The following is a 14,192-nucleotide window of genomic DNA, read 5'->3' on the forward strand; positions in this document are numbered from 1 at the left end:
CAAGTCTGTGGCTCTGGAGCCCGCGGGACTTTGGTGCGCTGAAACGAGCGCCCCCGAGGTCAGGTTGGGCCGAGCTGGCCGGCGGGCTCGGCCGCTGCGGGACAGCCGGGTGGACACGCGGCCGATCGGACGGTGACGGGCAGCGGCGCGGCCGGGAAAGCGCGCCCTAAGGCTTAGAGGCTCGCCAGACCGCCACGCCGCCGCGCGCCCCGAGACAGGCGGCTTTGTGCCGGGGGTCGGGTCCCGTAAACAGCCGGCGGAAAGAGAACTAGGACTCCGAACGGGGTGCGGACTCCCGTCGCCGAGGGCAGGGGGTGAACACGCCCCGCGTCGCTTGGGACGGTCGGAAAACCGCGGCCGCGTAGGGTGTGGGCCCCGGGGGGCGCTGGGAGGAGATAAAGCGAGGCCAGAGTTAATCATCACCTCCCGAGCGCCTGGAAAAGGACGACTCGGGGCGGAAGAGCGGGAGGGCAGCCCCTGGAAAGTGAAACTCCCCGGCGGCTCAGCCCCCCCAGCCAGAGGAGGGAGGCGAGGGACCACAGCGGACTCGCTCCTCCAGCCGCCCGGGTCACGAAGTCACCAAAGACTACACTAATGCTCGTTTTTCACAAACATCACGAGAACGAGACAAGAGAGCCAAGAATATTGGAAATAAAGTAAGTGAGTTTCCCCATTCGGTTTTTAAAAATGCCACCACGTTCCCATACCGGGAGTCGAACCCGGGCCGCCTGGGTGAAAACCAGGAATCCTAACCGCTAGACCATATGGGAAGTGCTGATAGAGACGCCGCCGTGACTCACCTGACAAGCGCACGCTCCTCGACTACCGCCGCTCGGCTTCCCCGCGCCGCTGCTCCCTCCGCCGCCTCTGCGCCACTCGAGCCGCAGCGCCGCCGCCGCCGCCGCTGCCCACGCGCTCCCCGAGCGAAGGAACTAGCTCGGCCCGTGCGCGCGGGGGCGGGGCGGGGTCACTCCGCCGCCTCCGGAAAGTTCTGAGGCAAAGCCCCGCAACTCGCGGCCCCGAAACCAGCTGTTTCACTTTTCTTTTTCTAACTCGGCCAACGGCCCCCAGCCTACAGGTCCGGGTTGCTTCGCTGGTCAAAGTGCGTGCGGACTAGTTGGCAAAGTTGAGGGCGGCGACGTCTCGGGGAACAGCTGTTTGCGTTCGGGGCGGAGGCGGCGCGCGAGCTCCTCGGCCACGAGCCAGCGAGCCTAGAAGGGTGGAGGTTCTGGATCCCAGGGGAAGAGAGAGTGAAGGCGGGATGATGCGGGGATTTGACGCGTGACGTTCCTGTCCTTCGGCTCAGGTCCCGTCGCGCTTTCACCCCTTCTCGGTGACCTCAACCCCTTTATACCGACCCCACCTCTCAGGATCCCGGAGTACCGCCCCGTAGGGGGAGGGGAGGAGGAGGAGATTTCGAACGCGGTTTGAGTCGCCCGGGCACCCGTACTTGCGAACCGTGGAACCCTGGTCACAGGGAAAGAGGGAGGTGTTCGGGTTTGGAGGCTCCGGTGGGCCTCGCGGCCGGCCGGGTCCCAACTCGCCCCGCGTGGGGAACACGAGCTCGAGCCGGACCCCGGGGCGACGCGCGGAGCGGCTGGTCCAGTCATGTGAGTCGGGTCTCAGGCTCTAAACAACGAGGTGTTGTTCCTCTGGGCGGCCCTTTTTCCGCCGGGTCTCGCCCTCCACCACCATCCCCCCCCCCCACCTCCCTTCGGCTGGAGGCGTGACGGAGGTGCTCTTAACTCGCTCGGGACCGGCACCAGACCGGCAGGGCCGGTTCTCTGGGCGCTTAGAAATGCTATCTTGCGGAGCGCCCTGGGGGCCTGAAGCTCGGGCTTCGGGAGGGAGGCTGGCGGCCAGTTGAGGTTGGACTGTTGCCCGCGAAGCGACCGGGTGCTCCCTCGCTTGCACAGCTGGGGGTCGCAAGCACCCTATTCGTTTCTGTAGCGCGTGAACCCAGGGGTATTGTGAAACTTTAGGGTTGGACTCCGGCCACCGCCGCCTTCTCCGACTGGTAGAAACGGCCAGTCTTGGTTAGCGTAGTGACTCCCACCGCCCCCCCCCCGGCCACAAGTCTTGGGGGCTAAGAGGTCCCTTGGCTTTTCCAACTCTCTCTTGCCCTGAGGCTCAAGAACAAATTGTATTAACTGATAGTCTCGGAGGAACCAGTCTCCCACCAGAGGAGTCTTGTTCTTTGTTCTTTTGGTGGAAATAACTTGATTTAAAGCAAACTTTGAGCTTCTTCAAGGCCTCCATTACAGCAACCTCCCAAAATGCCGGAAAGGCATAGAGAAGATAAATCTTTTCCGAGATGTATCTTATTTCTTCACACCGATGGCAGTGGCAAATGAGAAAAAAAAAATTTTTTTAAAGCATTTTATTAAAGGGAGTTTTAAATCCGGTGCAGACTTTTTCTTTTCTAGTGGCAACAATTTCAGCTAACTGCTGCAGTGAGTTAAATACTAAAGGTAATGTGCGTAACAAGACAAGATGCAGTAACAGGGGCTTATACTTCAAACTCTAAGAAGATGTAAAAACATGCACAATTTTACCTTTTTAATTATAAATAAGCTTAGACTTGTTTTTCCCTTTTTCAGGGCAGACTACTGGAAGTCGCAACCAAAGAAATTCTGTGATTACTGCAAGTGTTGGATAGCGGACAATAGGCCTGTATGATATTTCCACTCTTAGAGAGTTTAATATTGTATTCCTGTGTTTCTTTTTGATCTAAACTCAGTATTTACGAAGCACCTTCATATACATTGTTTTTGATTTTTCAAAGCATTGAAAGATTTCTGTTGTCTTTTCATTTCTTGAAGGAAAGCCATGAGCCTTCTTCCTTTTCATCAGCTTAAATTTGATTATAAAGCCAAATTATTTCTCTATGGTCTTTCAGTCATATTCAGAAAATGGACGTTGAGTGGGTCATCTCATCCATGTTTATCCACATTATGATGTTTAATACTACCATATAAAAAGAAACATAAAAGGGCATAAGCCCTTAATATGTAAAAAGGAACATTGTAGTTTATTTTGAATCTTTTCTACTCCAGAAGTAAACATATTTGCAGAGCTTTGTAGCTATAAATGGTTAAATTTTAAAGAACATCATTACCTCTTTCATGGAATATGAAAATAGAAGCTCTATTAAGCACCTTATTACTGTATCTCTTAACCTAGATTAAGCTTTTAAGACACAAAAGCATCACTGATTTTTTTCGCCTTTGTGTGCATGTCATAATAATATATACATAGTACGTAAACACCTGGTTATCTTTTAAATATATATTCCTATCCTTTTTAGTTGATAGAATTGCATGCGTAACAGAACAGTGGCCCCATTTTTAACAATGTTACACTTCTTTGATAGACTTTTATTTACTACTGTCTACAGGAGTTTGGCGATTTTTTTCTCCAGGGTTTTGTTTTGGTTTTTGGTCTTTTGAATAGTTGCTAAAGCTCTCAACTATCTTGCTTAACTTAGGCCATCCTTACACATAAATGCCACAAATTTTGAAATCTCTACAAATCACTGATAGTTTCTCTTCTGTTGAGGTACCCAGTCAGTTCAGTGAATTTTAGGAGTCATGACAGTCTTCTATGACAGTCTTTCTTCTCCTTGGATTGTTAATATACATCAACTTAACCTTTAATTAGAAACAAAATTATTTTGTTTTCGAATGGGCCTTGAATATTCTTTGTGTGGCATAATTTAGGAAACCTGATATATGAAAAATAGAAGGTGAACCTTTGTTTTACAATGTCTCACTTTAAAGAGGAATTCATGGTAGTACTTTAGGATAGCTTAGCTAAGATTTGATTGACAAAATTTATTTTGCAAGGTTTACCAGAAATTTCTTATTGCATAAAACCAGACATTTGCAATTTAGGGAGCATTCCTGACTGTTTTAAATAGGTGATAACATTCACTCACTCCTTTGTCCCATCCAGTCACCATCATTTTTTGTAAGTTACCACTTTTTTTCATTTTCTTGTCCATTCTTCATTGTTTCTATATGCACACATAGGTTTTAATTCCAACATATGTAAAACGTAGGATACCATACACACTATCCTTCACCATAGTTTGGTATTTGTTTGTTTTTTAAATTGAACAGTATGTCCTGGAGCTCTCTCCACATCAGTACGTAGGGAGCTTTGTTCTCAATTTCAGCAGCCAAATTTTGGTAGATAGTGCCAAATTGTCCTCCATTGGAGTTGTACATTTCATACCATTACCACAGTGTATAAAAGTTACTTGTTTATGATTTAGAAGGAATTCCTTACTGTCTACTTTTCTCTCAATTTGGAGGAATAAGTTCTAATATTATTGTTTATTCTCTGTGTTTCCAGAGCAGTACCAATTCTAGAGACTTAATGGTTTTGACATTTTATGTTGAGAGGTGTTTCTTGAATTTTTTTTTTTTTTCCACTCCTCTTTTGGCTTCACGTCTTGTTTGAGTCCTCGTTACAATCATATTCACTAGATTAGTCATCACGGGTACCTTGTATTTTTCTCCATTGATTCAGTCATCATAGTTTATTTTAAGCACCAAAGGAAACCTAGTCAGAGGATATAATAATAAATAACATGGTTCAGTTCCCTCCCATCATTTGATGAAAGGACCAATTTGCATTAAAATTATTTTTCTGTCCGTTATTTTAATTTCAATTTTGTTATGTCCCATTCCCATATTTACTATTACTTTACTATGAACATTATGATGTTGATGTAACCTTTTGCATTTTCTCTTTTATTAATTTTCAAGAGTGTTGAATTTCACGAAAGAGGAAAGAATCATAAGGAAAATGTGGCAAAGAGGATCAGTGAGGTAATTTAGTTTATTTCTTTGCTAATTTTTCTATGTAAGTATCAGTCCTTTATCTGGCTTTCAATTTTATATGTGTCTCACATAGATTAAACAGAAAAGCCTGGACAAGGCAAAGGAAGAAGAAAAGGCATCAAAGGAGTTTGCCGCAATGGAGGCAGCTGCCCTGAAAGCATACCAAGAGGATTTGAAAAGGCTTGGCTTAGAGTCAGGTAAAAAAGCAGCCAGCATGTTTTAAAACTAACATCAGAGGTCATGCTCAGTGAGCTTTTATTGTTTCCATAAAGAGGTTGTACACTCAGGGTATACTCTTAGTGCTTTTCCTGTGCATCATAGCTGTATTTAGACTATGGGACTTTGCTCATGCACTTTTTGTTTTACTTTTAAAGCTTCATCTTTTAACACCTCCGTTCATAACCATACTACCTTGGTGGTTAACTAGTCCTAGGTCTGTCCTAGGTCAGTGTTCATTTCAGGCACAGTTGAGTTTTTTAGGTACTTGGCTAAAAAGAGCTATTCATTAAAAAATAGGCCTTGCATTATAACCACAGTTTGCTTTATCCATATGGTCAAAACTATGAATTATGTTTGTTTATGTGGTTGAGTTAGAGTGAATTAGCCTGTTGTGGACAAGTTTGCTGATTTTACCACTAGAAGGTAGATCATTTTTTTTTAATTGGATAAATTTGACATAAAACATTGTTTATGCAGGTGTTACTTTGATACATTTATATATTGTAATGGGATTGCTACTGAAGCAATATTTATCAGATTACTTATTACAGTATTGTTGTCTATATTCGTTATACTATGCATTCAATCTCTGTGGCTTATGTACTACTCATTGCAAGTTTATAAACTTAAACAGTATCAGCCTTAACCCTCCAACCCCCTGTCCCCTGGAAATAACAGTTTTACTTTCTGGTTTTCTGAGTTTGACTCTTTTAGATTCCACATAAAAGTGATATCATAACAGTATGCTTGTCTTCTCTTTAACTTAGCTCACTTATCACAATATGCTCAGGTTCCATCCATGTTGTTGCAAATGGCAAGATATCCTCCTGTCTCATGGCTGAATAGTATCCCATTATATATATGTACTATATCTTTTTTATCCATTCATCTGGTTGATGGGCATTACGGTTGTTTACATATCTTGGCTGTTATGAGTAATACTGCAGTAGGTATGGGAATGCATATATCTCTTTGAAATCCTGCTTATATTTCCAGTGAGTATATACCCAGAAGTGAAATTGCTGGGTCATACGGTAGACCTATTTTTAATTTTTTGAGGAGCCTCCATAAGTTCTCCATAGTGGTTGGACCAGTTTATTTTGGTACCAATTGTTTTAGAATAAGTTTTTAACATCTGGTAGTACTAGATTCCCCTTATCACTTCTGTTTTATAATTCTGGATATTTGTCAGTTTACATACACCAGCAGTATATAAGCATTTCCTTTTTTCCACATGGTCACCAGCAAGAAGGTAAATAATTTGGGGGTTTGAAGATAACTCTGCTCCAGATAAAAGGCATTTATTTAATTAGAGTGTATCTATCTTGTTGATGAACTTAGGCTTTAACTCGGGAACTTTTCTGTCAGCATTTCTTCCATGACAAATCCATTGTCTTTAAACCAGGCATATAGCAGTCCCAGTTGTTGATCTGGCATAATGGTTGAGATAGTCAACATGGAATGATATTCTTTACTCTAAAAACTTCTTTCCATTAAGTTTTTAAGCAGAATAATAAGTTAATCAGTATTGCCCTCATCAAATAAGGACAGATGTAACCAGACTTTAAAAATATTCTCCTGGGCGCCTGGGTGGCTCAGCTGGTTAAGCGACTGCCTTCGGCTCAGGTCATGATCCTGGAGTCCCGGGATCGAGTCCCGCATCGGGCTCCCTGCTCAGCAGGGGGTCTGCTTCTCCCTCTGCCCTCTTCCCTCTCGTGCTCTCTGTCTCTCATTCTCTCTCTCTCAAATAAATAAATAAAATCTTAAAAAAAAAAAAAAAAAATATTCTCCTGGACATTGTTAGTTAAAAGGAAGGGGTGGGGGCTGTATTTCCATGAGGATAAAGCTATAAGCTTAAAGGAGAAAAAGATAGAGGTGTTCCTGCAGAATTAAAGAGGCATCATTGAAAATTCATCTCATCAATTATATGGATTGAGAGGTTTTGTTATGCTAACCTATGAGCAAATCAGTCTTAGCATTTTGTATTTAAATGTATTCAAAGAGGATTTTTCCTATTATTTTTCATAGCCTTCTTTTTTTTAAATAAGATATACATTCCCCTTAAAGTACCATAATGCAGTACAAAGAAAGGATTTTTAAAAACTAACTGCTTCTAAGATTATCCCAGACATCTTAAGAATTTTCTTTTTTAAGTTATACTCCACATTGTAGTCTAGTTGGAGGTGGTTTTATTTTTTCCCTCAACATGTCATATACTTCCTTTCTTTTAAATAATTAAGGATATACATCATGTTTAGCGGCTACAGAGTGGTTAGGAGCACAGACTTTGGAATCCACCAGAATTGCCATTTGGTAGCTATACAACCTCTGATTTTCACAAAAACTAAGTAACATAATGGTATAAACTGCTTATTACAGTGACCACTTGTAATAAGCATTTAATAAAGGGTATAAAATACCATAACAAAATGCCCTAAAAGTGCCATAACTTATTTAACTAATCTCTTCCAGACTAACATTTAGGTTGCTTAGTTTTCACTGTTAGAATGAATTCTTCAGTGAACCCCCTTATGCAGGCATGTTTTTTTACATTTATCTCTGTAAATTTAATCTCTAGAGATGAGATTGCAGAATCAAAGTGTGAATATGTTTTATATATTGATAGCTAATACAAGCTGTCTTTGTACTTTTTGTCCATCTTCTGTTAGAATATTGGATTTATTTGTAAGGAATCTTTGTTATGAACATTAACCATGAGCCATATTTGTTGTAAATATTTGTCTTTTTTTTTTTTTTTAGTTTTTAAAAATTTTTAATCCTATTATGATTAACATAGCATTACATTATTTATTTTTTTTGTTTTTATTTTTGCTATACGGAATATTTGGATTTGTATGCAGTTAAGTTTAACGTTATTTTACTTTGTGTTTTTTTTTTTTCCACATATATCTTTGATCTGAAGTTTATATTGATGTCCAAACATGGGAGGGGCCATGGAGTGGAGAATAGCTTTACTTTGTTCCAAATAAATAACCAGTTAATCCAACATGATTTGTTAAATGATTAATTTTTCTAATAAGCACCAGGAGTCTGAACACTGGGTGTTATACGCAAACAATGAATCATGGAACACTACATCAAAAACTAATGATGTAGGGGCGCCTGGGTGGCTCAGTCGTTACGCGTCTGCCTTCGGCTCAGGTCATGATCCCAGGGTCCTGGGATCGAGCCCCACATCGGGCTCCCTGCTCAGCGGGAAGCCTGCCTCTCCCTCTCCCACTCCCCCTGCTTGTGTTCCCTCTCTCGCTGTGTCTCTCTCTGTCAAATAAATAAATAAAATCTTTAAAAAAAAAAAAAAACTAATGATGTAATGTATGGTGATTAACATAACATAATAATTAAAAAAAAAAAAAAGAAGCACCAGGAATCTACATTTGGGTCTGTTTACTCTTTGTTCTGTTTCATTCATATGTTTGCCTACTCCTGGATCAGTTTTACTTCTTTTTTTTTGGTACCAATTGTTTTAGAATAAGTTTTAACATTTGGTAGAACTAGATTCCCTTTATCACTTCTGTTTTATAATTCTAGATATTTGTGCATATTTAGTTTTCCAAATGAGCTTTCTTATAATTTGTCAAGTTCCCAAAAGAATTTTCTTGTCAAGCTTTTGATTGGAGTAACATTATTAGTGTTTTTATACCAGGAAAAAAAAAAAGTGTGTTGGTACTTCACCTTTCTTATATCTTTTTCTCTAGAAATTTCAGAGCCAAGCATATCACCAGTAACAAGCACTGTCCCACCCACCCCTGCATCAAATCAGCAGAAGGAAAAGAAGAAAAAGAAAAAAGACCCCTCAAAGGGCAGATGGGTAGAAGGCATAACCTCTGAGGGTTACCATTACTATTATGATCTTATCACAGGAGGTAGGTCATTTAGGCATAGAACTAGTAAGAATGATAACTGACCATTTATTTTGTTTTAGTTAATATTGGAACATTTAAGCAATGGAAGACTATAACTTTACATCTTTGCCACAATGGTAAAAAAGTCATGTGCCCTTTAAAAAGGTACCTTTCTTATAGTGACTCAACATCATACTTAGTTAAAGCCTTAAGAATGGGTTCCTTATGGGGCACCTGGGTGGCTCAGTCAGTTAAGCATCTGTCTTCGGCTCAGGTCATGATCTCAGGGTCCTGGGATCAAGTCCCATAGAGGCTGGCGTCTTGCTCCCTGCTCAGCGGTGAGTCTGCTTCTCTTTCTCCCTCTGTCTCCCTCACCCCTGCCTCCCCTCTTGTGCTCTCGCTCGCTCGCTCTCAAATAAATAAAAAAATTTTTAAGAATGGGTTCCTTACAAATAAGTTAAAGCTTTGTATTTTCTCAATAAAATCTTTTAAAAGTATCAACTACATGGAAATTAAGCATTTTACATGGAAATAAGGCATTTTAGATCCACTTTACAAATTGCAGAGGTTCTTAAAATATTCTGTGGGAGAGATTTTCTATCCAAAACCATGCTGGGAACCAGAACCATTTTCTTTTTTATGTAGCTGTCTTGTAGTAGAGAAGCCCCCCCTCCTATTCATGTTTTGGATATCACTTTCTAATAAAATACACAATGGTGTTATCCAGTGGGAATATCAAAAATATCTTTTTGTTTTCCTTTAAAACTAAATGTATTAGGGATTTTTTCATATAAATTCTGAGATAAGTAAATACATTTATGTAGCATCTTACTCTCCAGAAATATAAAATTTAAGATCAGAAATAAACACTATACAAGGAGGAGTTTTAAAGTGCTATAATGTAATAGAGATGTAAAATCGTATAGGAACTCCGATTGGTGAGGGATTGATTGTGATTATGTGGATCTGAGAGATTATCGCAGAAATTACTTTTGAACTGATCTATACATTAACAGGAGAACATCAGGAATGATGTCTTCTTATTCACCATTTATATCCCTAGCACCAAACACAGTGCCTGGCATGGTATAGACACTTTATACGTATTTTGATTGAAAATGATTGTAGTAGGTTATTGTGAGGGTGAAGCAAACATTCCAAACAGGTGGAACAATATGAAGCTTTAAAAAGTTTGAAAGTTTGGGAAACAGTCATCTGGTGGAGGTAAAATATACAGTTCTCTGAAGATGTCCTAGCAGAAGAAAGAGGCTGGAAAAATAGATTGGGGCTGTGTCATGGAGGGCTAGGAGGATGATCGTGCCATTTACTGAGGTATGGAATACAGAAATAGAGTAAGTTAAAGTGGGACAATAATAAATTCAGTTTTTGGTATGTTGAGGTTGAGGTACCTCTAGAACATTCATGTGGTAGTTTTCAGTAGCTGATTAGAGTCTGGAATTAGATAAATTATGTCTAGAAACGTAGATATTATCTTAACTTTCAGAAGTATATGAGATCACAAGGAGAAAGAAGAGAACGAGAAGTACGAAGGGTGGGTAGTACATTTATTGAAGGAAAGGAGAGAAAAGCCAGGAAAAAAAAGAATGATCAGAAAGGTAGGAAATGAGATCAGAGTTAATTATGAAAAAAACCTTGGTCTCTAAGTATTGTAATTATTATGATTTTTAGAATCACAGTTTGGGACTACATAGAAATAGTAATCACTCACAGTTTGCGCTGAGCCTTAAGAGAATTGTGTGTTAGTCAGCAGTGAACCACAAATGATTATATGCTAAGGATCATAAGTCTTTCTCACATTTACACAGAAACTGTTTATTAATGGGGCACCTGGGTGGCTCAGTCGGTTAAGCATCCGACTCTTGATTTCAGCTCAGGTCATGATCTCAGGGTTGTGGAATCGAGCCCCAGCTCCACACTGGCTCAGTGTGGAGTCTGCTTGAGATTCTCTCTCTCTCTCCTGCTCCCTCTGCATCTCACCCCCCATGCTCTCTCTTTTCCTCCCTTTTTCTTTCTTTCTTTTTTTTTTTTTTTTAAGATTTTATTTATTTATTTGAGAGACAGCACAAGCCGGGGGGGAGCATCAGGCAGAGGGAGAAGCAGACTCCCCGCTGAGCAGGGAGCCCAATGAGGGGCTCAGTCCCAAGACCCTGAGACCATGACCTGAGCCAAAGGCAGACGCTTAAGCAACTGAGTCACCCAGGAGCCCCTTCCTCCCTCTTTCTAAAATAAATAAGTAAATAAAATCTTTTTTTAAAAAGATTTTTTTTAAAACTATTAATTCTGTGTTTCTGCCTTCTAATTCCTATTGCTTGCTTCGTTTGTTCACCATCCTACTGTGTATACTCTTGCTCTCAGCAAAACCCTTGAACAACACAGGTGTTAGGGGCACCGACCCCTCCCTACCCCATGTGGTCGAAAATGTGCTTATAACTTTTTTTTAAAGTATAGTTGATATACAGTGTTATATCAGTTTCAGGTATACAACATAGTGATTTGACAGTTCTGTACATTAACCCATGCTCACCACAAGTGTAGTCACCATCCAACACTATTGCAATTTTATTGACTGTATTCCCTCTCTTGTCTTTTTTTCATCTCCATGGCTTATTTATTTTATAACTAGAAGTTTAAACCTGTTCACCCCCTTCACCTATTTCACCTGTCCCCCCATCCACCTCCTTTCTGGCAACCAGCAGTTCTCAATATTTAAGAGTCTGGTTATATTTGTTTTGTTTTGTTTTTTAGACTATACATGCAAGTGAAATCATATGGTATTTGTCTTTCTCTGTTTGATCTATATCACTTAGCATAATATCCTCTAGGTTCATCCATGCTGTCAGAAATGGCAAGATTTTATTTTTTATGGCTGAGTAATTGTGTGTGTGTGTGTGTGAGAAAGAGGGAGAGAGCTACGTATCTCACATTTTTAGCCACTCATCTATCAGTGAGCACTTGGGTTGCTTCTGTGTGCTGTCTATATATAATGATAGATGTTATTATAATATATAAGTAATGCTGCAATAAACATAGGGGTGCATTTATCTTTTCAAGTTAGTGTTTTCATTTTCTTTGAGTATATGCCCGTATACTGGGAATTACTGGATCATTGGTATTTTATAACTTTTGACTCCCCAAAAACTTAGCTAGTAATAGCCTACTGTTGACTGGAAGCCTTACAGATGACATAAACAGTTGACACACACATTTTGTGTGTTATATGTATTACATACTGTATTTTTACAGTAATACCTTTTTCTTAAATTTTTCGGTATTTCTAGACTACATGGTTCATCTGTTTTTTTAAACTCACAGTTCTCTCAAAAAATTTCCAATATATATATTTTTAAAAATCTGCTTAAAAGTGGACCTGCACAGTTCAAAGCTGTGTTGTTCAAGGGTCAGCTGTTTTTTAATTCTTGCATCTTTCATCTTGCTTCTCTTAAGTCATTCATTCTATCTCTCACTTTCCCCTCCTCAGGATGTCAAACAGCCATCTCATTCCTTCAGAACTTATCAAGCCTGGGGCACCTGGTTGGCTCATCCAGAAAAGCACATGACTTTTAATCTTGGGGTCATGAGTTTGAGCCCTGTGTTGGGTGTAGAGATTACTAAAAAAAAAAAAAAATAGTATAATAAGCTTTTAAAAACTTTTCAAGCCTGGGGGCACCTGGGTGCCTCAGTCAGTTGAGCATCCAACTCTTCGTTTTGGCTCAGGTCGTCATTTCATGGGTTGTGGGATCAAGCCCCACGTCAGGCTCCATGATCTCCAGGAAATCTGCTTAGGGTTCTCTCCCTCTACCCTGCCTCCCATGCGCACAGGGGCACACACTCACTTGCGTGTGCTCGCTCTCAAATAAATAAATCTTTAAAACAAACAAAACTTCAAGCCTGAATTCCATGAAGTCTTTAAGAGAAGTCCTACCTGTGTCTAATAATTCTTGTGGAAGTCCCAGTAACTTCGAATCCTTCATTCTGTTCTTCCTTCTTGGTTAAATATCATTCACATATGTTCTGTACAATACCACTGGGATATATACTGTTTTTTTTTCATTTTTCAAAGGCCTGTAGTGCTTTGTACACATTGAATGTCTTGTAAATTTTTGCCAAATTAAATTTTTTGAGTTGTTTTTCTTTTTAAGCGAAAAAATTTTATTAATGAAGTATATTTTGCTTTAAGCATCCCAGTGGGAGAGACCAGAAGGATTTCAAGGAAACTTAAAAAAGGTAACTGAAGGGGCGCCTGGGTGGCTCAGTTGGTTAAGCGACTGCCTTCGGCTCAGGTCATGATCCTGGAGTCCCTGGATCGAGTCCCGCATCAGGCTCCCTGCTCGGCAGGGAGTCTGCTTCGTCCTCTGACCCTATCCCCTCTCATGTGTTCTCTCTCAAATAAATAAATAAAATCTTTAAAAAAAAAAAAAAAAAAAAAAAAAAAAAAAAAAAAAAGGTAACTGAAGCACATTGATAGTGTCTTTGCTTTAAACTGATTGGTTTCTGGGGTTTTTATAAAAGACTTCTGTTAAGCAAATTTACTTCCAAATAAGCCCCCCTACACACACTTTGTTCCTTTCTTCCTATAATGCTTTTGTGAGGAGGTTGGGTGGAAATGGAAAAGTGGTATCTACCTAAAAACTCCATGCAGGGCAAATATTATCAGTTGATTTATAGTTGGGTTGCCATTCAGATGTCCTTGTCCATCGGCCGAGAATTGTTCCTATCTTTCAGAGGTGTGACATTCTCTCTCTGAAAGTTAGTTCATGATTAACACAAACCAAGCTTCCATAATCAGTACTGCCCTTCTCACTCCCAGGTGTTCAGAGGAAAGGGAAGGTAGCTGACTCTGCCTTAGTTATTTTAATAGAGTGTAACTTCATCATTATCTTCAGTTTATGCTGTTTTTTTCCTCCCATTAGACAGCAGGGAAGACTGTTTGGGTAGAAGGAGTAAGTGAAGATGGTTATACCTACTATTATAATACAGAAACAGGAGGTAAGTACTACCTTGGATTATCCTAACTATATAAAATTGTACCTCGAACTGCTTATTAGCCTGCTAATGAAGGGAACTTGGGAATTTTAGTATAGGGATCAACATATATTCATAGCATGTGGGTATTTTGTAATTTAAAAACTATACAATGGAAAAGCAGGAAGATTTTCGTATATAATATACTGTGCTGCTCATTCTCGATTGATACTCCATTCACAAATTTTAAAAATCATTTTTACTTTATCATTATTGACTT

General features: G+C 40.3%; 2 protein-coding genes and 1 non-coding gene across 3 annotated transcripts in view; 1 reads left to right on the forward strand and 2 right to left on the reverse strand.

Moving 5' to 3' along the window:
- Positions 1-842, reverse strand: part of ELF1 (E74 like ETS transcription factor 1) — a 103,387-nt gene extending 102,545 nt beyond the window's left edge. Inside the window, exon 1 of the mRNA XM_021697917.2 lies at positions 801-842. The gene's annotated coding sequence lies outside the window, so the exon portion shown is untranslated. The remainder of the gene's footprint in view (positions 1-800) is intronic.
- Positions 699-770, reverse strand: TRNAE-UUC. The gene has a single exon. It is a non-coding gene; the product is annotated as a tRNA-Glu (tRNA).
- Positions 843-1,482: 640 nt separating the features above from the next.
- The window catches only part of WBP4 (WW domain binding protein 4), a 63,229-nt gene continuing 50,519 nt past the window's right edge, over positions 1,483-14,192 (forward strand). Inside the window, exons 1-7 of the mRNA XM_021697922.1 lie at positions 1,483-1,610; positions 2,601-2,673; positions 4,773-4,835; positions 4,921-5,044; positions 8,783-8,950; positions 13,128-13,174; positions 13,861-13,936. Of these exons, the coding sequence (XP_021553597.1) occupies positions 1,609-1,610; positions 2,601-2,673; positions 4,773-4,835; positions 4,921-5,044; positions 8,783-8,950; positions 13,128-13,174; positions 13,861-13,936 (553 nt within the window). The 5' untranslated portion in view covers positions 1,483-1,608. The remainder of the gene's footprint in view (positions 1,611-2,600; positions 2,674-4,772; positions 4,836-4,920; positions 5,045-8,782; positions 8,951-13,127; positions 13,175-13,860; positions 13,937-14,192) is intronic.

Source organism: Neomonachus schauinslandi, chromosome 3 (assembly GCF_002201575.2).
Source record: "Neomonachus schauinslandi chromosome 3, ASM220157v2, whole genome shotgun sequence".
Classification (NCBI taxonomy): domain Eukaryota; kingdom Metazoa; phylum Chordata; class Mammalia; order Carnivora; family Phocidae; genus Neomonachus; species Neomonachus schauinslandi.